This window comes from Oryctolagus cuniculus, chromosome 2 (genome assembly GCF_051225735.1).
Source record: "Oryctolagus cuniculus isolate XC-2025 breed Fujian yellow rabbit chromosome 2, ASM5122573v1, whole genome shotgun sequence".
NCBI lineage: Eukaryota > Metazoa > Chordata > Mammalia > Lagomorpha > Leporidae > Oryctolagus > Oryctolagus cuniculus.
The window spans coordinates 164,075,393-164,094,790 of NC_142868.1; the positions used below are offsets into that span (position 1 = coordinate 164,075,393).

General features: G+C 55.2%; 1 protein-coding gene across 5 annotated transcripts in view; it reads right to left on the bottom strand.

The window, feature by feature from the left end:
• Nucleotides 1–19,398, bottom strand: part of ABCG8 (ATP binding cassette subfamily G member 8) — a 22,800-nt gene continuing 3,402 nt past the window's right edge. For 4 of the 5 annotated variants that reach the window (XM_070069191.2, XM_089326466.1, XM_017340803.4 and 1 more), the window contains 12 exons: nucleotides 14,960–15,064; nucleotides 13,716–13,872; nucleotides 9,914–10,152; nucleotides 9,271–9,403; nucleotides 8,908–9,177; nucleotides 5,636–5,798; nucleotides 5,469–5,552; nucleotides 3,014–3,213; nucleotides 1,836–1,912; nucleotides 1,089–1,356; nucleotides 458–585; nucleotides 1–371 (listed from right to left, as the gene is read on the bottom strand). In XM_070069191.2, coding sequence (XP_069925292.2) covers nucleotides 234–371; nucleotides 458–585; nucleotides 1,089–1,356; nucleotides 1,836–1,912; nucleotides 3,014–3,213; nucleotides 5,469–5,552; nucleotides 5,636–5,798; nucleotides 8,908–9,177; nucleotides 9,271–9,403; nucleotides 9,914–10,152; nucleotides 13,716–13,872; nucleotides 14,960–15,064 — 1,962 coding nt within the window. In that variant the 3' untranslated portion in view covers nucleotides 1–233. The remainder of the gene's footprint in view (nucleotides 372–457; nucleotides 586–1,088; nucleotides 1,357–1,835; nucleotides 1,913–3,013; nucleotides 3,214–5,468; nucleotides 5,553–5,635; nucleotides 5,799–8,907; nucleotides 9,178–9,270; nucleotides 9,404–9,913; nucleotides 10,153–13,715; nucleotides 13,873–14,959; nucleotides 15,065–19,398) is intronic. The other variant, XM_089326468.1, reaches the window with a different exon arrangement.

The window sequence follows — 19,398 nt, forward strand, 5'->3', positions numbered from 1 at the left end:
TGCCACCGAGTACAGGTTTTCTCGCTCCCAGAAATCACAGGCTCCGGCCATGAGCAGATAGCCCTCTCAACTGTCTTTATTCTACTGCCATCCTGTGGCCGACCTGTACCACTGCAGCCCCGGGGCCGGATGGAGAAGAGCATCCCGGGCCATCGGCTCCCCGGGAAGGGGCGCTTTGCGGGGAAGGGAGTGCGGTGGCGGGGTCTGCCGCCAGCCAGGGATCCTGCCGCGAATCACCAGTCCAGCCTCGATTTCTGCTTGATGAACCGTAAGGACACATAGTAGAGGAGCAGAAAGCCACCGCTGATGCCGATGAGGATGAGGTAGATGGCGTACAACGGGTGCGAGTTCAGGTCCATGGAACTGACGATCTGGGGACACACATGAGCAGGCCGCGCATTAAGACGCTGCTGGACCGGCTGTGGGCTCGCGCACACGCCGGGCCTCGGCTACTTACTACATCTCCTGGGATGGACAAGGTCAGGTTGCCGACCTGCGTGTTGTACTGGCGCCTGTTAAACTGGATCTGCATCAGCCCCTCGAAACACCACCGCAGGAAAGACACCTTGGAAATCCACGCCGGCACTGAGGACGACGAGAGCCCGTTAGTGCCCCCGGCCTTGGAACTCACTCCTGTCTCTGGTGGGTAGCACCACTGGCCAGAGGCTGTGAGGGCCCTGGTCCCACGGAAGCAAGGCACACCCAGAGATGGCTGAGGCCCTGGGAGGTTTCTGACAAAGCAGTGATTGAATCTGCACCCTAGGAAGCTCACTCTGCAAGCCTGAGAGCTCTGGACCAGCGGAGACCAGACGGTGCAGTGGCCCAGGGCCCAGTGGCGGGGCCAGGGCTGGGCTGGAGAGCCGAGGGGACATTTCACAATCGACCCGGCCCTCGGGAGACTGCAGAGAGGAGAGGGGGTCAGGTGGCCTGCGAGGAGCAGCCATGCGTCTCCTCGGATGGACGAGTGCCCTGCACGGGCTGCCGGGCGGGCCAAGCCCCGGCTTCCAGAACTGCAGCCCCGGGCTGACCGCTATGCCATTCCCTTTCTGCATGTGGGCGGCTTCTTCAAAGGCCTGGCCAGGTCTCACCTGCCCACAGGTTGTCCAGGCTTATCATGAAGCCGCCAGTGAGGTAGAAGGAGTTGTAGAGGGCGTTACAGAAGAAGGAGGACATGTGGAAGGTGGGCAGCAGGGCGGCGGCAGCCATGGCCATGGCCCTGCAGCAGAAAACCACCAGCCACACCAGCAGGAAGTGCAGCAGGAAGGGCAGCGGGCCCGGCCGCAGGTTGGCCAGCCAGTAGGTGGGCATCCCGTAGATGACAATGTAGGCGCAGTGCTCCGGCAGCTCCCCGAGGACCTGCAAAGGATGCCCTGACTAGCACGTGACTCAGGCTCCTTCCTGTGCCCTTGTTTTAGGCTTCAAGGTCGCGCCCCTCACCTTGCAAAGGTGCCAGCCCCTCCCCCTCCAGGCCGCCTCAGGGGTACCCTGGTTGCTGCTGCGCCACACCCAGAAGCCGAAACTCACTCCAGGGAGACGGTGGATGCGTCTCTGCTCTCCTAACACCTGCTCTCCTCATGCCCTGCCCTGTGGCTGTGTGGCCTTGAGAGGGAGCCACATACAGCTGCTCACACCTGCCTGGCGTACTCTGGGGCCACGGAGTCTGCCAGGTGTTTCCCACCTCCTTTTTAGCACGCCTGGCCCACAGTCCTGGCATTCTGGATCTGACAACCCCTTGGGAACAAGGCACCTGCTGGCACAGATGTTGCCCACCCCGTGCGGCCTCTCCCCCTACCCCCAGCCTGGGGGCCTTCTCACCCTCAGCCCTGACCCTTCACCTTGGCAAAGAAATAGGGAGCCGCCGTGTACAGCCCATCTTCCAGTTCGTAGTAGAGCATGGCTCTCTCCGAGTGGCCTGTGAAGGCGGGGCAGGGAGGAGAGAATGAGGGAGGGAAAGGGATCTGCAGTGTTTCTGATTCTGGGTCTCTCCTAACACAATTGAAAGTAGTTACATGGGGCCCGCACTCTGGTGTAGTAGGTTCAGGTTCTGCCTGAGGCGCCAGCATCCCATATGGGCCCTGGTTTGTGTCCTGGCTGCTCCACTTCCCATCCAGCAGAGTGCTTGTGGCCTGGGAAAGCAGTGGAACATGGCCCAAGTGCTTGGGTCCCTGCACCCAGGTGGGAGACCTGGCAAAAGCTCCTGGCTCCTGTCTTGGGCCTGGGCCAACTCTGGCTGTTGAGGCCATTTGAGGAGTGAACCACCAGGAGGAAGATATCTCTCTATCTCTCTCTCTGTAAATCTGCCTGTCAAATAAATAAATAAATCTTTTTAAAAGAAAAGAAAAAAGTAGCTATATGGCTCAAGTTTCTTGTGATTTTTAAAAATGGGCACAGTCAAGCCATCCTAACTGAGGTGTTTGGTGAGGGTGTACAAGACTGGCTGTGCACTGCTGGCAGGTCTAAATCCTGTTGGGACAGGATTGGAATTTGCTTTCATTTGCATATTCATATTCATGTGAGTACTTTAAAAAATATTGTCTTAAAATTATTCTTTGAAAAGCAGAGTGACAAAAAGAGAGAGAGAGAATACTCATATCTGTTGGTTCACTCGCCGAATGCCCCCAACAGCCGGAGCTGGGCCAGGCTGAAGCCAGGAGCCTCGATTCCACCTGGGTCTCCCTTGTGGATGGCAGGGGCCCAAGAACCTGAGCTGTCTCCTGCTGCCTCCCAGGGTGCACGTTAGAAAGAAGCTGGAATTGAGGGCAGAGCTGAGATGTGAACCCAGGCACTCCAGTATAGGATGGGTGTCCCAAGTGGTGTCTTAGATCATGCATCAAATTCCTGCTCCCCAATGACTGTCTTTTATTTCACAATCGCTATGCAATTCTCTGGCAAGCCCATTTTCCCCAGGAGCTCAGAGGAAGACAGAGGCCAGCCGTGGACCAGCTTAGAGGGCGGTAGCTGCAGCCTGGGCCGGCCGCTGCACATTCCGGTCACAAGAACAGGTGGCACTCACATTTGGAGGTGACATCCAGAATCACGTTGAAAGGAATGAGAGCTCCGATCATGAACAAGAGGGCTGTGGTGTCCATCAAGGGGAGCTGGATGTCTCCGTGGCCGTAGTAGAGGAACCCGATGACGAGGGACATCAGGCAGGCCTCTGCCCCGTGGATGAGGAGGGTGGGCAGGTCTCGGAAGTCATTGGAAATCTGACGGCTTAAAAACAAGAGAAAATGGGGCCGGCGCTATGGCACGGCGGGATGAAGCCCCAACCTGCAACACCGGCATCCCATGTGGGTGCCAGTTTGGGTTCCAGCTCTTCTGATCCAGCTCTCTGCTGTGGCCTGGGAAAGCAGTAGAAGATGGCCCAAGTCCTTGGGCCCCTGCACCCGCCTGGAAGAGGCTCCTGGCTCCTGGCTCCTGGCTTCAGATCAGCTCAGCTCTGGCCATTGCAATCATTTGGGGAGTGAACCAGCGGAATGAAAGACCTCTTTCTCTCTCTGGCTCTACCTCTCTCTGTAACTCTTTCAAATAAATAAAATAAATCTTAAAAACAAAAACCAAGAGAAAGGGAGCAGGCGTGGTGCAGTAAGTTAAGCTGCCACTTAACACGCCGCATTCCACACCAGAGTGCCGGTGCTGCTCATGGCTGCTCTGCTTCCCGCTCAGCTTCCTACCAACGTGCCTGGAAGGGCAGCAGATGAGCCAAGTGCTTGAGTCCCTGCTGTCCATGTAGGGGACCTGGATGGAGTTCTGGGCTCCTGCCTTCTACCTGGGCCAGATCTGGCCATTGTGGCCATTTGGGGAGGGAATCAACAGAAGGAAGATGTCTCAGTCTCTCCTTCTCTCTCTCCTTGTCACTCTGGCTTTCAAATAAATAATTAAATAAATCTTTAAAAGAAAAACAAAAGAAAGAGGTGTCAACCACACCCCCTCACCCTATGACCTTGGGGGCTGTCCTTTAATCTCTGTCAGTCTCATTTTTCTCATCTGTGAAATGGGGATAGTAACACATCTCACCGAGTTGCTACGAGGATGTCAGGAGACACTAAGAAAATTGTCCGCAGGCAGTGGGCACTCAGATACGTGATTATGACTCCGCCTCCCAATCAGCAGCCTGACAACCTTCCTTGAAGAAATCTCGCTGAGGTGGGGCGCATTAAAGCAAAACAATGCAGGGCAGAGCGGTCTGTGGCCCGTGGCCCCTGCCCTGGATCAGAACGTGAGCACCCGGGAAACACTCACCACGCGGAGGGACTTGCTTTCCCTCTGGGGCTGGTGTGGAGGGGCCTTGCCCTTCCCACCTGGGGGACTCGGGGACCGCTGAATTTCTCACAGTGACCCCCGCTCTTTCTGTGGTCCCCTGGCTGGAGAAGACGTTTCAGCACGCTGAGGGCGGGGGTGGGGTCCAGGGATCCTGTTTTCCCCAATCATTCCACTCACTGCCACGTTCACGCTGACCTTCCTGGCTTTTTGTTCTTAAAGATTTATTTATGTATTTGAAAGTCAGAGTCACACAGAGAAAGGGACAGAGAGAGAGAGAGAGAGAATCTTCTATCCATGGTTCACTCCCCAATGGCCACAATGGCCACAATGGCTGGGCTAGGCCAGGCCAAAGCCAGGAGCCAGGAGCTTCTTCTGGGTCTCCCACGCAGGTGCAGCAGCCCAAGCACTTGGACCATCCTTTGCTGCTTTTCTAGGCACATTAGCAGTGAGCTGGGTCAGAAGTGGGGCAGCCACGGCCCTTATGGGATGCGAGCGTCTTAGGCACGGCTTTACCGGCTACACCACAAAGTCTCCCCTTCCCTTTTAATTTGTGTTTATTTGAAAGGCAGAAAGAAAGAGAAAGAGATCTTTCATCTGCTGTTTCAACTCCTCAGATGCCTGCAACAGCTTGTGCTGAGCCAAGCCATAGCCAGGAGCTCAGAGCCCAATCTAGGTCTCCCATGTAATACTGCAGGAAGCCAAGTACTTGGGCCACCACCTGCTGCCACCCGGAGTGTGCATTAGCGAGAATGCTGGAATCAGACACTGAGCTAGGACGCCAACTCAGGCACTTCGACGTGGGATGTGGCATTCTAAGGGGCATCTATTATTAATTGATCTGAAAGGCAGAGGCAGAGACAGAGAAAAGAGACACAGAAGTATCCCACCCACTAGTTCACTCCCCACATGGCCACAAAAGCCAAGTCTGGGCCAGGCTGAAGTCAGGAGCCAAGAATTCCTTCCTTGTCTCCCACACGGGTGGCAAGAGCCCAGGAAACTGGATGAGAAGAGAAGCCGGGACCGGAACTCGCACTTCCACATGGGGTGCTGGCATTGCAAGGCTCAGCTTAACCTGTTGCGCCTCAATGCCCACCCCTAGGTGGCGCCTCAACCGCTTCACCGAACGCCTGCCCCATGTTCCTTTTAGATGGCGAGGGCTTAGTGCTGTACAGGCCGAGGTGGGACGGGGATGAAGTGACAATTACCGGATCAGCGTGGTGAACTGCTGCAGTGCCCCGGGCAGCTTGCTGGGGCTCTGGAGGGTGTCGCCGTCCTGTGTGAGGGTCGGGCTGTTGGGAGGCAGAGTACGTGGCCAGGTCAGGCGGTGGCACCTGCTGCTGGGAGCTGCCTCCCTAGAGTCGCCCAGCCTCACCTCTCCACACAGGTGCCCACATCCAGGTCCCTGGCCTCTGCTTTCCACAGAAAGTCATCACAGTCCCGCACTTTCTCCAGAAACACGGCCGCAAGTGACCGGACCTTCTCCCTGGTGGCCATCTCCTGCTCTTTGCTGCGTCTGTCGATGCTGGTCAGGTCCACTGTGAGCAGAGAGTGCAGGGTCATGGGCCACCCGGGGCCTGGCCTGTGTCAGCCCTCGGGGTCTCTGGGACATGCTCCTGCCCCTCTGAGAGGGGGAGCCATGCCGTGATGGCCAGCGTGCCCTGCCAGGCCCCACCACTTCTGCAGAAGCCTCAGGGGAAGGTGATGGGTCAGCAGCAGAGGCCCTGGCCCCGGGCCCCCTCCTCACTCCCAGCCCCCACCAGGCTCATCGTGGGAACATCCCAGGCCTGAGTGTGAGCCTTCAGCATCAAAGCCCAATGCCCAGGCTCCAGCTCCAGCCTCCCAGCTGCGCCTGCTCGTGGGGAGGAGGTGGACTGGTCAGGTTGGGCTCCTGCTGTTCTGCCCCTCACCGTCCACTAATCCCTTGGCTTCCCCAGCAGCTGCCCACAGAGGGATTACATGGGGATGGAGGGAGCCAAAGACCAGGCAACTGTGGCAGAGGACTCCGTGCCCTTTTTTTTTTTTTTTTAACAGGCAGAGTGGACAGTGAGAGAGAGAGAGAGACAGAGAGAAAGGTCTTCCTTTGCCGTTGGTTCACCCTCCAATGGCTGCTGCGGCCGGCGCACCACGCTGATCCGATGGCAGGAGCCAGGTGCTTCTCCTGGTCTCCCATGGGGTGCAGGGCCCAAGCACTTGGGCCATCCTCCACTGCCTTCCTGGGCCACAGCAGAGAGCTGGACTGGAAGAGGGGCAACCGGGACAGAATCCGGTGCCCCAACCAGGACTAGAACCCGGTGTGCTGGCGCCGCAGGCGGAGGATTAGCCTAGTGAGCCGTGGCGCCGGCCATCCATGCCCTTTGGTCAGCTGCTCTGCAGAGGTACTGAGCTGAGCCAACAAGAACGGGGCAGCCATCTCCTGGGGGTGCCTCCTGCAGGGGGCCAGGTGGAGGGAGGGGGAGTATCTGGCAGCCTGCAGTGCAGCCCTCCTCGCACGGGGCCCCTGCAATGCCTAAAAAGGCAAAGCACCCCACCTCAGGCACTGCCGGGCCTCCCTCCAACCAGCTGGGCCCAGGACCAGCACGCACCGCCTGCCCGCCCTCCATTCCTTCCTTGGAGCTGGCTGGGTGCCACCTCTTCCCTCCTCTCACCTCATAGCATGTCTGTAGGCAGGCTAATGTCTGGGAGGATGATATAAACCTTGATTATCCCTGGTGCAGGGCTGTGGCTCAAAACACCAAATTCACCAGGCACCCCAGGGCTTGCAGACAAGAGCGCCTCCCCCCGACCCTTCTGAGATCACTTAAAGTAAAGAAAAAGTGTTCCCGAGTCTGCCGTAGCATCCGCCTATGACCAGCTCTTCTCTGGGACTCTTCCCATGTCTCCTGGTGATCAGGTGGGCAGGGGCCCTCGGCCCCCTCATCTCTGGATGCCCGGCCCAAGCATGGGTAACACCCCAGCAGGAGCCCGGCTGTCCCCTGGGCACAGGGAGCAGCGTGACTGCCATGTGAGTACACAGGATGAGGGTGGGAGGTGGCAAGAGTGGCACAAGCAGTGGGAGAAGGGCAGGGTCAGGGGCTGGGCACACCAGCTGGGCGCCCCAGGTCTGTGCCTGGCAGCTGTGCCATGGCAGGCAAGGTGTTCAGCTCTGCAGGCTCTGGTCTTGCCATCTGCAGAGATGCTGATGCCCTTGGCCTGACGGAGATGTGAGTCTCAAACAGGTGACCCTGTGGAGCTGGCACTTTGGGCCCTGGTGCACGCCTTCGAGGGAACGGTCCCTGGCATCCTATTTATGGGTGAGGTCCTTGTAACTCCTGCCATCCTGGGAGGAAGCTGAGTCTCCAGGGCACCTAGAGGACGAGCCATGACTGCTGCTTCCCCTGGCCATGGTGCAACGGAGCCACCTGTGAGGAGCCACGCCTTGCTCAGCAGTTCAGATCCAGGCTGGTGTTTTCAGTGCAGGTGGCTGGAAGGAACTGGCTCACACACTCCTGAGTGTAATATGCTGAGAGCTCAGGAGCCAAGAGAAGTCAAGTCTGGGGCAGAAAAGAGCCATTTGCATATCTAGAGAGTCATCAGCTAAGATTGCCAAAAAGGGATGCAGTGCCAGCCCCCCACATGGGCGTGGGTTCAAGTCCCAGCTGCTCCACTTCAAATCCAGCTCTCTGCTATGGCCTGGGAAAGCAGTGGAAGATGGCCCAAGTCCTTGGGCCCCTGCACCTGTGTCGGAGACCTGGGAGAAGCTCCAGGCTCCTGGCTTCAGATCAGCCCAGCTCCAGCCATTATGGCCATTTGGGGAGTGAACCAGCAGATGGAAGACCTCTCTCTTTGCCTCTGCCTCTCTGTAACTCTGCCTTTCAAATAGATAAATAAATCTTTAAGGCCGGCGCCGTGGCTCAACAGGCTAATCCTCCGCCTAGCGGCGCCGGCACACCGGGTTCTAGTCCCGGTCGGGGCGCCGGATTCTGTCCCGGTTGCCCCTCTTCCAGGCCAGCTCTCTGCTGTGGCCAGGGAGTGCAGTGGAGGATGGCCCAAGTGCTTGGGCCCTGCACCCCATGGGAGACCAGGATAAGTACCTGGCTCCTGCCATCGGATCAGCGCAGTGCGCCGGACGCAGCATGCCAGCCGCAGCGGCCATTGGAGGGTGAACCAACGGCAAAGGAAGACCTTTCTCTCTGTCTCTCTCTCTCACTGTCCACTCTGCCTGTCAATAAATAAATAAATAATTAAAAAAAAAAAGATCGCCAAAAATGTCCCATGCTGGTCCAGGCTTGGGCCCCCACCACCACCATGCACCTGCAGTCTCCCTGCCTAACCTGGAATATCCTAAGTTTGTCTACAGAATCTGACCAAAGAGCACAGTTGCAGACATTGATGCAAACTGCCCTGGATTCCACATCCCCTGATCTTTGGAGCTCCTGGAAATTTCTGCATAGAAGAATGGCTTTGCTTCAGAAGCCACTTGCTTAGGGTCCTCACGGCCAGCATTTCATCCTTGGATGACTGACCCCCTATTCTCCACCCACTCGGATCATCACCCACATCCTCGCTTCTCCTCTCCTGCAGCTCAGAGAGTTTTTCCCCGGGAAGAGAGTTTGGGGTGTGGGTGCCTGGGTGCCAGGGCGCAGGCCGCTGGCCTTGCCAGCTCACCATAGAAGTCCGCAGGGTTTCTGTAGCGGGGACAGGGGTGGCCGATGGACGTGAAGTACTGGACCATGTGCTGGGCCGCCCCCAGGTAGATGGTGGTGCCCGATGACATGAGCAGCACCAGGTCAAACAGCCTGAAGATGTCCGACCGGGGCTGGTGTAGGGAGATGAGCACCAGCCGGTTGCCCTTGGCCAGCCGGGACAAGGTCTTCACCAGGTTGTGCGCCGTGAAGCTGTCCAGCCCGGAGGTGGGCTCGTCCAGAATGAGGATGCCTTCCCGACAGACAGCAGGGCAGACGAGTGAGTCAGCAGGACTCCAGCTGGGTGGGACGCGCGCCCACCACCCCTGGGGCTCACAGGCCTCACCTGGGTTCCACAGGAGCTGCACCCCAATGCTCACCCTCCTGCGCTCGCCTCCTGACACCCCGCGCACGTACATATTGCCCACGCGTGTGTCGGCACACTGCCGCAGCCGCAGCTCGGCGATCACGTCCTCCACCTGGGAGCGGCCAGACGAGAGACGGCTCAAGGCCACTGCCATGGCTGCCGCCACCACGGTCCTCCCTTGCACCTGGGCAGGTGCAGAGCCAAAGTCTAAAACCACCTGTGGCTGCCCCCTGAGTTTTTAAGCGAAAGGGCCCCCAGCTCCAGCCACCACCCTTGCTCTCCTAATTCTTTCCACAGCCGGGCAGGCTTCCGAGGGCATTGGGCTGTGTTTTGGGGACTGTGGCCATGACCTGGGGACTAGATGATTGGGCTCCCTGCCCACGTAGATGACCAGGAAGCTTGTCAACAAACTCACCCCAATCCCAGGACAGGCGCTGCAAAGGGGACATCCTGGGGCTGAGGTGAGGACGAGGGACTGGGGTTAGTGTGCAGGTGGATGCTGGGCCGGCCTGCTCAGACTCCGCCTGTGGCTGGGCACTGATGCGAGCCAGGGAAGGGATGGGGAGGGGAGGGTAGCATGGCTTCTCAGACCCCAAGGTCATGGCTGGGGTCAGGTAGTTACCCTTTTGTTCCGCTGGGCCTGGGAGAAGGTTCTGGGCAGACGCATTTGGGCAACGAAGGTCAGGGTCTCTCGCACGGTCAGGTTGGGGAGCAGCTGGTCGTGTGGGCGCACGTGGGCCACGCACTTCCTCACCAGCTGAGGCGTGCTCGGCTGCCCGTTGATCCAGATTTGCCCCGACTTGATCTTGCCTCCATGGTCGCGGCTGGTGATGACATCCAGCAATGAGGCTCTCCCGCAGCCTGCAAAGCCATTAGAGAGAGAGCTTCCGCAGGGCCAGCCTGGGGGCCACTGCTCCCCCACTCCCAGCCCCCAGCACCAGGGACTGCTCTGTGCTTGTGGAAGGAATTGGTGCCCAGGGAAGGTGGCACAGATCCTGCACCTGTAGCGGGCGGCCCCAGCACACACAGCCCCAAGGCCTCTCAGATACAGCCAACGTGAGCACCCATGGCAGGCACATGGATGCCGGGGGTCAGGCCAGGGCCCGCCAGCGGCCACAGGATGGAGAAGGAGTGTTGGCTGCCTCAGGTGTGCCTCTGCTGGGAGCGCCTGCCCCTCCCACTGCTAACCAGCGCCTTTCTCCCCAAGTAAGCCTGGTGTTAATTGCATTGCAAAGCGAAACTGCTTCTGGCTGGTGAACATGCCAGCATCGACCTTGTTTAGCTCAGGAGCTGACTTTGTGAGAATAATTCGGAGCATTCCTAGAACGCCTTTAAAAATAGAGAAAGGCAAGACCAAGGTTTCCCACCTGCTCATTTCACTCCTCAAATGCCTGCAACGGCTGGGTTGGGCCAGGCTGAAGCTGGGAACAGGGAACTCAATTCAGGTCTCCCGTGTGAGTGGCAGGAACCCAACTACTTGAGCCATCACCTGCAGCCTCCCAGGGTTCACATTAGCAGGAAGCTGGAATCGAGAGCAGAGCTGGAACTTGAACCCAGGCACCCCGACATGGGATGCGAGCATCCAAGTGGTTGTCCTGGCTGCTGGCTCAAATGCCTGCTGCAAACTCCGCCTCTATTAAAAGGATGGCTTTTAAAAATGCAAAACCAGGGGCCAGCCCTGAGGTTTAGTGGGTTAAGCCACTGCCTGTGATGCCAGCATCCCTTATGGGTACCAGTTCTTGTCCCAGGTGCTCCACTTCCCATCCAGCTCCCTGCAAATGGAAAAACAGTGGAGGATGGCCCAAGTGCCTGGACCCTGCACCCGTATGGGAGACCTGAAAGAAGCTCGGGCTCCTGGCTTCTGCCTGCTCCTCCCCACTCCACCCCCCCCACACCCCCGCTGTTGCCACCATTTGGGGAGTGAACCAGTGAATGAAAGCTCGCTCTCTCTCTCTCTCTCTCTCTGTAACTCTTTCAAATAAATAAATAAAATCTTTAAAAAATGCAAAACCAGAACATATTTTGAGAAATGAGAAAAAAGCAGAGATGTAAAAGTGTGAAAATGATTTAAAAATTATAGCACAAGGTACACACCCGTTCTGAATATTATCTCTATACCCTTCTCTGTCTTATCTATACCAGTGGTACTTTTTACTCTCTTTTTTAGAAAAAGACAAAAAAATACCCATTGCACCCAGGTTAATGCTACCCACTTTTGAATGGCATATTTATTACTGTTGATTTGGGGGAGTAAGGCCCAGATTGGATCTGGGTTCCAAAAGCAGGCACCAGGGCCCTTTTTCTGAGAGCCCTGTAAGCTGTGAATGCCAGCTGACTCAGGCTGGGAGGACAGCTTCCTGCCCCTGGACTGGTACCAAGTTTTGCCCAATACCCCCCAGGTAGAGTTTTGATTTCCAATTTTTCACAGTTGTTTTCAAACTATGAAAGTGCCAGGACACAACATGTGACAAGTCCTCCTTGCCACTGTCCTGTGCCAACAGCCCCACAGCACCCCGTGCAAACTCAAAAACGAAGAAGGTCCCCCATGTGACCCCACGTTTACTGCCCTGAGGCTCCTGGGGTGGGCGCTGCTTCCTGGGTGCACCTCGTTTAAGGTCCCTGAGAACGTAGGTGGAACAAAATATCCAGGGAAGAAACTGGGAGTGGGACTTCCAGCCTGCACCCTGTTCAGTCTCAGCCAGCAGATGCAGGCCCGGGGACTTCAGGGGAGTTTGCCAGCACTCGCAGGGACCAGAGGATTCCCGGCAAGAATCAGGAGGCTGCCTTTCCTGAGCCAAGCCTGCCAAGAGGCCCAGGAGGATGTCTGGTGCCTTGAGGGAGACCCTCTAAACACCAGGAGGAAACACTCGTGGGCATTCAGGATCCTTGTAAAATGACCCAAATGTCCACATCAGTAAATTCATTACTTGGAATTAACAACCTTTCGGCATTGCTGGTTCTATAGAAGAAGATAAAAATGCCTGGGACTGTTTTTTATTTGTTTTTTTTGAGAAGTTAGAATCAGCATTCTTGGCGTGTGCGCCTGTGTACATGTGTGTCGTATCGTACAAGGCACAGGAAACGTTATTCATAAATCTTTCTATGAAATCCCTTTGATGATTTCAGCTGAGAAAACCTAAAGCCAAGGACTGCCGAACGCAGTCAGGAGGCCTGGAAAGCAGTCAATACCTTTCCTGTCCAACCTCTGAATTTCATTGCCCTCAACCAAACCAGTGATACTAACGGGGCACCGTGGGGGGGGGGGGTTGTATGCACTCAGCGCTCACCATGGCGACTCCAATAAGGGCCCTGCACCTCCAAAATGCTCAGTTCAGCCATAAAAGGCAGGTACAACAAGCAAAGCTACCAGGAGTTACAGATACAAATGAAATCGTTGGCTATGGGGGATCTTCCTTTTTCTTGTTTATATTGGAATCAAAAGGCCAGGGCCAGGGTGGGAGGGACGTGTGATTGTGCAGGTTGATTCCGTTACAAAGTGCATTTACATATCATGCTTCCTTTGATCTTTGGTTAGACAATAAACAGAACTTCTCTATCAAGAGTGTAAAAGTTTGGAGCAGACGGTCAAAAACTTGCCTTTGGCAATGATTAATTAAAAGGTAGAAAGTGCTCTCTGACACTGTGTAAGAGTGTTCCAGGGAGAAACACCTGGGTCCAAGAATCAAGAGAGCAAGTTCAAGTTCTAGGTCTGCATTGAATGTGTGTGTTCAAGGAGAATCACTCAAATGCCCTGGATTAGTGTCCTCGTGTGTGTGCGTGTATGTGTGTGTAGGGGCAGGAGAACACTCTAGAAACACTGAGGGCTAGATAATTTGAAAGTGTTCCTCTAAAAATGCTTCCCAACTGTTAGAGAGAAGGAAAGGTAGGACAGGAGATCCCTTGTCAGCTCTGATGTTCTGTAAGTTTAAATCCAGCCTGAGCAAGTGGCCCATTGAGGCACTCAGAATCTGGCTCTTCACTGGTGGTCGGAGGTTGAACTATGACCTGGAAGGGCTGTTGAGCAGTGGAGCTGTGCCCAGTTGCTGTCCGACTGTGGAGGGAAGAGCCTGGAGCCGAGGGCCCCTAGTCCCTGGGAAGAAGGACACTTTCTGTGCTCTTACCCTGAGAGGGATGTGCTGGCTACAGCTTCTGGTGGACAAGAGACCACTCACGGTTCACAACAGCGACCACCTGAGAGCCGGTCAGTGGATGACCTGGGATTTGAGCCCAGGTCAGTCTAACCCAGAACCTGTGCTCTCAACCATTCTGCTGTATGGTTCTATCAGGCAGCAGAGTTGTGCAAGAAGCATCCCTGTTTCCGGTGCCCCATTCTGCATGCTAGGGGAGAGATATAGAGATAGAGATAGAGAGAGAGAGAGAGAGAGAGAGAGAGGTCCCACCTGCCTCTTTGCCCTGAGTGGTACCTGAGCTCCCAATGATGGCCAGCATCTGCCCACTTTTCACTCTGAAGTTCAAGTTCTGGATGCCCAGCTCGCGAGAGTCTTGGCTGTTGTGAGATATCCAGGGAATCTTGAACTGAGCCAGCTGCTCAAACCAAGGCACCTGGGAGGACATGTCCACCTGCGGGGAGACATTGGAAAGTTCCCCTGTGAGCCTAATGTGCCCAGTAGAGCCTTTTCCACGGGGACAGCCCCCTGCTGATGACAATGGAACCTGGGGTTCGGGCTGGACCCCACTATTCTGAGAACAGAAGGCTGCTGTTTCCAAGCTTGAAGATAAGGGGCTGGGCTGCACGTGGAAGGGCAAAACAGGAAGCCTGAAAAAATGTCTCGACAGAATGGTAATTTACTAAATTCATACATGGTTTCCTATGTGCAAAACATAGGGACACTTGATGGCCATTGTTCAATCCTAGTTGCAAACCTGTGGAAGCTCTGTTACAATCCCCGCTCTGCAGATGAGGCTCAGAGTAGAGAAGTAACTTGCTCAAAGTCACAGCTGGGAAGTGGCAGAGCAGAGAAAGAGTATGTGTGGCTCATCAGTGTGTCCTAGCTCACACCTGCAGGAAACCAGGCTCAGGCCTCCAGGGTTCACCACCCATTCGGGCAACACGCAGTCTCCCCTGGGGAGACAGGGGAGAGAGACTCAACTCTGATGGGGTAGGGGGCTCCTGAGACCTCTGGTAGGCTCTGGTACTTGTTCCTCACTCTTGATGCTTCCTAGCTCCAGGAAAGTACATGTTACTAAAACAAAAATCCACAAGCACTGATGACATGTGAATAAAGTCTATGGTTTCGTTACAGCATTGCCCCCGTCAATCGTTGGATTTGGTAATTATACTGCATTCATGCACGATGTCTACAGGGGGAGAAGGTGGACAGCGGGCATAATAGGAGCACTACTTTTCTACAACTTTTTCAAAAGTAGAAAATTATTTCAAAATATAAAGTTAAAAAAATTGAGAGATTTTTTTTCCCCCATGGATCCATGGCGTTTGCTTTTTACGCTTTCTCAAGGGTGTCATTATCTTCTCATGGCTCAGCCAGCAGCTACCACACACATCGTTGTCGAGGGAGTGAGGGAAATTTCCATGGTGCTGGCATCAAGGTGGACTGGACTCTGTCCTTGAGGGCAGGAGACCTGCACGACGGAATCTCCCTTCCTTTCCCTGCCCACGCCTTTCCGCTCCACACAGGTGCACCTGTACCTGGTAGCTGAGGTCTCTGACCTCCAGGGTGTTGGAGTGGCCACTGTAGGTGAAGTACAGGCTGCTGTCAGTTTCAGAGGAGAACAAACTGTCCTGGAGGCCCTGCTGGAGACAAGACAGGGGAGGGGCTGCTGAGGACACAGGGGAAGACAGAGATCGGACCCGGGAGGCGAGAGCAGCAGTGAGATGTGGCAGACGTCCCAGATCAGCATCAGAGGGGCTTGTGCGCATGGAGTCCCGGGGTCTTGAGAAAACAGGAGCAGCGCTGGGGGCACAGTTCCTCCCAGCTTCAGAGAGAGCTCTGAGGCTTCTTCCTGGAGAGCTCCTGCCCTAGAGAACTTGAACCGCAGGCCAACAGAACGTCAACGCAAGCAGTGTATGGAGGAGGTCCCGGGCTGGACAGAGCCGTGACCTCTGCACTCAAGGAAGACCTGAGCTGGGAGCTTGCAAACGTTTGGCCTTGAACTTTGTCTCCCCTTCATGTGGCTTAATATCTCATTATGCAAAATAGACCTCACTAACGTAGCAGGTAAGAGGAAAACAACTGTCAGCATGTATTTTTTTTTAAAAGATTGCATTTATTTATTTGAGAGGCAGAGTTACAGAGAGAGAGGAGAGACCAAGAAAAAGGTCTTCCATCCACTGGTTCAAGCCCCAAAAAGGCTGGAGCAGAGCCAATCTGAAGCCAGGAGCCAGGAGCTTCCTCCGGGTCCCCCACACGGGTGCAGAAGCCCAACTTTCATTGCTTTCCCAGGTTGTTAGCAGGGAGCTGGATTGGAAGAGGAGCAGCCAGGACATGAAGCGGTGCCCATATGGGATGCTGGCACTGCAGGTAGAGACAGCCTACTATACCACATTGCTGGCCCTGTCTGTCAACATGTTAACACTCTATATTTGTGAATATTCCATCCCAAGAAAAACTGCATCTTATTTTGATGAGTTTTGTTAAACAATGCCATTGAAAATGCCACTGGGAAATTTCAGAGGAAGTCCCTACCATCATCATCATTATCACCACCACCACCATCAGCATCGTCATTGCCATCATCATTTTCACCATCATCACCATCATCCTCGTCATCACCATTCCCACCGTCATCATGATTATGGAAGTGACCTTCTATCTGAATGTACATCAAACAAATCAATGTTTCATGGTATCAGCTGGCACCCTGGATGGTGCTAGCCATCTGCAGCTCTGAACTCTCCCTATTTCATCAATTCAATCATTGAAATCATTGAGGGGCCAGTGCTGTGGCGTAGCTGGTAAAGCCACATCTGCAGTGCTGGCATCCCACATGGATGCTGGTTCGAGTCCTGGTTGCCCTACCTCTGATTCAGCTCTCTGCTATGGCCTGGGAAAGCATTAGAAGATGGCCCAAGTCCTTGGGCCCCTGCACCTGCATGGGAGGCCTGGAAGACGCTCCTGGCTCCTGGCTTCAGATCTGCCCAGCTCCAGCCATTTGCAGCCATCTGGGGAGTGAACCAGCAGATGGAAGACCTTTCTCTCTATCTGCCTCTGCCTCTCTGTAACTCTGTCTTTCAAATAAATAACTATTAAAAAAAAATCATTGAAGCCCAGGCAAAGGCAGAACCTAAGTAGTAAGGTTTTTGGTTTTTAATGCATTCTACTTTTTTTTTTCTGCTTCTATAACGCAGGAACAAGTATGGGTTCATTAACAAGCTCCCACGGACCCCTGTCATTCTCACACTGATGTGCTCCTTCAGTCAATCAAGCGTCCAAACACCGGGAGCCCACAACACACCTGGGGATGTGACAGTGAAACAGATCACCTCTGAGAAGCTTGGACTTCAGTGAGCCAGACAGGTGGTGAGCAGGAAGCAAGGCAGGCCAGGCAGAGACACAGGCTGACCTGGAGCATCTAATCAGAGTTTGTTTTTGCTGTGTACCCAATGCACACGTGTGCCTTAGGTGAAAAGCCCATGCCTAGTGATTGATGTGAAAATAACATCCAGCAGCCTCTGTCCCTGGGAGGGTGGCGGGAAATGAATACAGGTGATGGTCTGTGCAGGAGCCCCCCACCCAAGTTCCAGGAGGATATGAGTATGAGCAGCCCAAAGCTACTGTGGTGTTTAGCATTTGAACTATCACCATAAAGACCCCTGATGACACAGTGAAATCGTGGGGAAGGGAAACACATAGTTCAGGAGAGGGGTTATCTCTGGGAACAGGGAGAGAGAGAAGGGAGAAGGATGTGTGGAGCTGGGGAGAGAGAGACCTTAAGGCTATCGGTAAATAGCGGATGGGACTTCACTACTATTTAAACCATCTGAAATAGCTCACAAATGTTTTCAAATAGAGAGAGCAAGCCATGGCTGGAAGTCCAGGTCCCCTCTTGACTCCCAGCTGCCAACTCCCCAAAGCAGGGGAGGGGGGGAGGGGGAGTTGGAGGAGGGAAGAAGGCAGCCTGCTCTGTGGCCCCCACCCTCCCTCCACCTCTCCCACACATGCACACCATCTAGCTTTTCCATTTCATTGTGCTAAGCTGCCAGAAATTCTGCCACTGAGAGGCTAACCTGTACCCTGCTGTCATCGTTTTTTCAAGCAAAAACCTGTAGGAGGGATCTGAGTCCATGGGCATCAGATGGGAATTAGAATACTTCTGCTGGCTACAACTGTCCTAGGGTTGGGTTGAGGAAGAGAAGAGCTACTGAAAAAGGAAGGCTAGACATTTGGAGCCTGGAGCAAGGTGTCAGGGGCAGGTCATCTCAGGGCCACTGGGCTGTGCTGAGAAGATGGAGGGCACTAGGGCCCAGGGGGAGTGAGGCAGCAGGAGGGAGGACAGAGGTTCCCTTAGCCCTGGGCTTGCTGAGCAGGTGGCAGGTGGGAGCCAGCCTGGGACCCACCAAGAGACTGTGCCTTCTGGGAGCTTCAAATTTTGGAAGAAGAAAACCTGTGCCTGGGTTGGGAACGACCTCTGTTCCCTTTTAAAATATTTTCCTTGGCTCCCAGGAAGGATGTGTTAGACTCTTCCTGAGGTTTTGACAAACCCTCGGTATTTTTCAACTACTTAAATATCTATTCGGCTGACATCTTAATCAGTATGACTGTCAGAACATCACTTGAATTTCTGACAGGTGACACCCAAAAAAGCAAAAGCAGGTTTATTTGTAGGTAACCAGCTCGGCTCCTGCTGGCTTACACTGTAATTTCTCCTTGTATTAACTTCTGATTCGATTCCTGAGTCGGAAGCGTAGATGAGAAGCGAGTGTGCACAGAGCCCGCGTTCTGGTGCTGAGATGGGGAGCCTTGCCCACAGAGGCAGGTGCTCCGGGGGCCCTCGTGGCCCCTTGTTAAAACATTCAGCCTGGCTCTCACGCAGCTCTGCCCTGGGGCCGGGGCCCTGCTCCTGCCCAGGGAGCGAGGATCTTGTAGGCCAACAACTGCCTCTCTGGGTACCCAGGACCCGAGTGTTCCCAGTGCAAACAGCCCCAGCTGCCCTCCCAGGGCTTGTGTGCACCTTCTCCCAGGCCCGGCCCCTTGAGCCCTGACACTACACGAGCTGGGCATTTGTCTCCATGGAGGGTGGACCAGCTGAGCGCAGGAGCCTTGGAGAGTGGGGCAGAGCTGAGGGGCGGGCTGTTGCATGGGCTGGATGCCTGATGTCCTGTGCCTTCCCATTCCGGCTGCTGTTCCAAGAAGCACTGGAATTTCTAAATTTCCAGCCAGACTTCTAGGATGTGAGGAAGGTGTGGCAAGGTCAGAGGACAGGACCTGTTGTGTAGAACAGCTTTTAGCTTCCTTAGCGACTTCCAGATATCCAGACGCGGGCTACGTGAGCCTCACCCTCTTGCTCCAAGGCCCAGACATGCTAGGGGCACCTGGAGGGGCAGGAGCGGAGAGATGGAGACTGCAAATGGCCAGGTCCACGTGCATTTGTGGATATCGGGGTGGGCAGTTCTTTGCCTCCCGGGTTAAGGCGGCTGAATCAACAGGTGCAGGACACCACTGACTGTGCCGTGCTCAGGCCATGAGCGCTGTGGCCCCAGCTGGGCTTGCCAGAGTTGTTGCCTGCAGGGGCTGGCCCACAGGCTTTGCAGGGAGCAGAGCTGCCATTTGTCTTGGCTGCATGCAGAACTGCCTACAAACTGTGGGCTCCTCGGACCTGGCTGGGCCACGCCCCAGCAGCTCAAGGCCAGGCTGAGGGCTCCCCTGTTGAGTGTGCAGTCCTTAGCTGCCCCTTCCCTCCCTCCTCTCCAGCACGGGCAAGCACAGAACACTAGCCTGGAGATCGGCCACCTCTGTCAATCAACTTAGCCTCCTGCTTCTGATCCCGCCCACACTCCAATTTCCATCGGAGTTTCCCAGGTAAACTGAGGGAGGACTCCTTGCAGCCCTGCTTCTTGGTCCCTCTCTAGCTCTCTCCCAGGCCCAGGGCCTGCCCGCTGCGGCCCTGACATTCCCTTGTTCCCAGGGG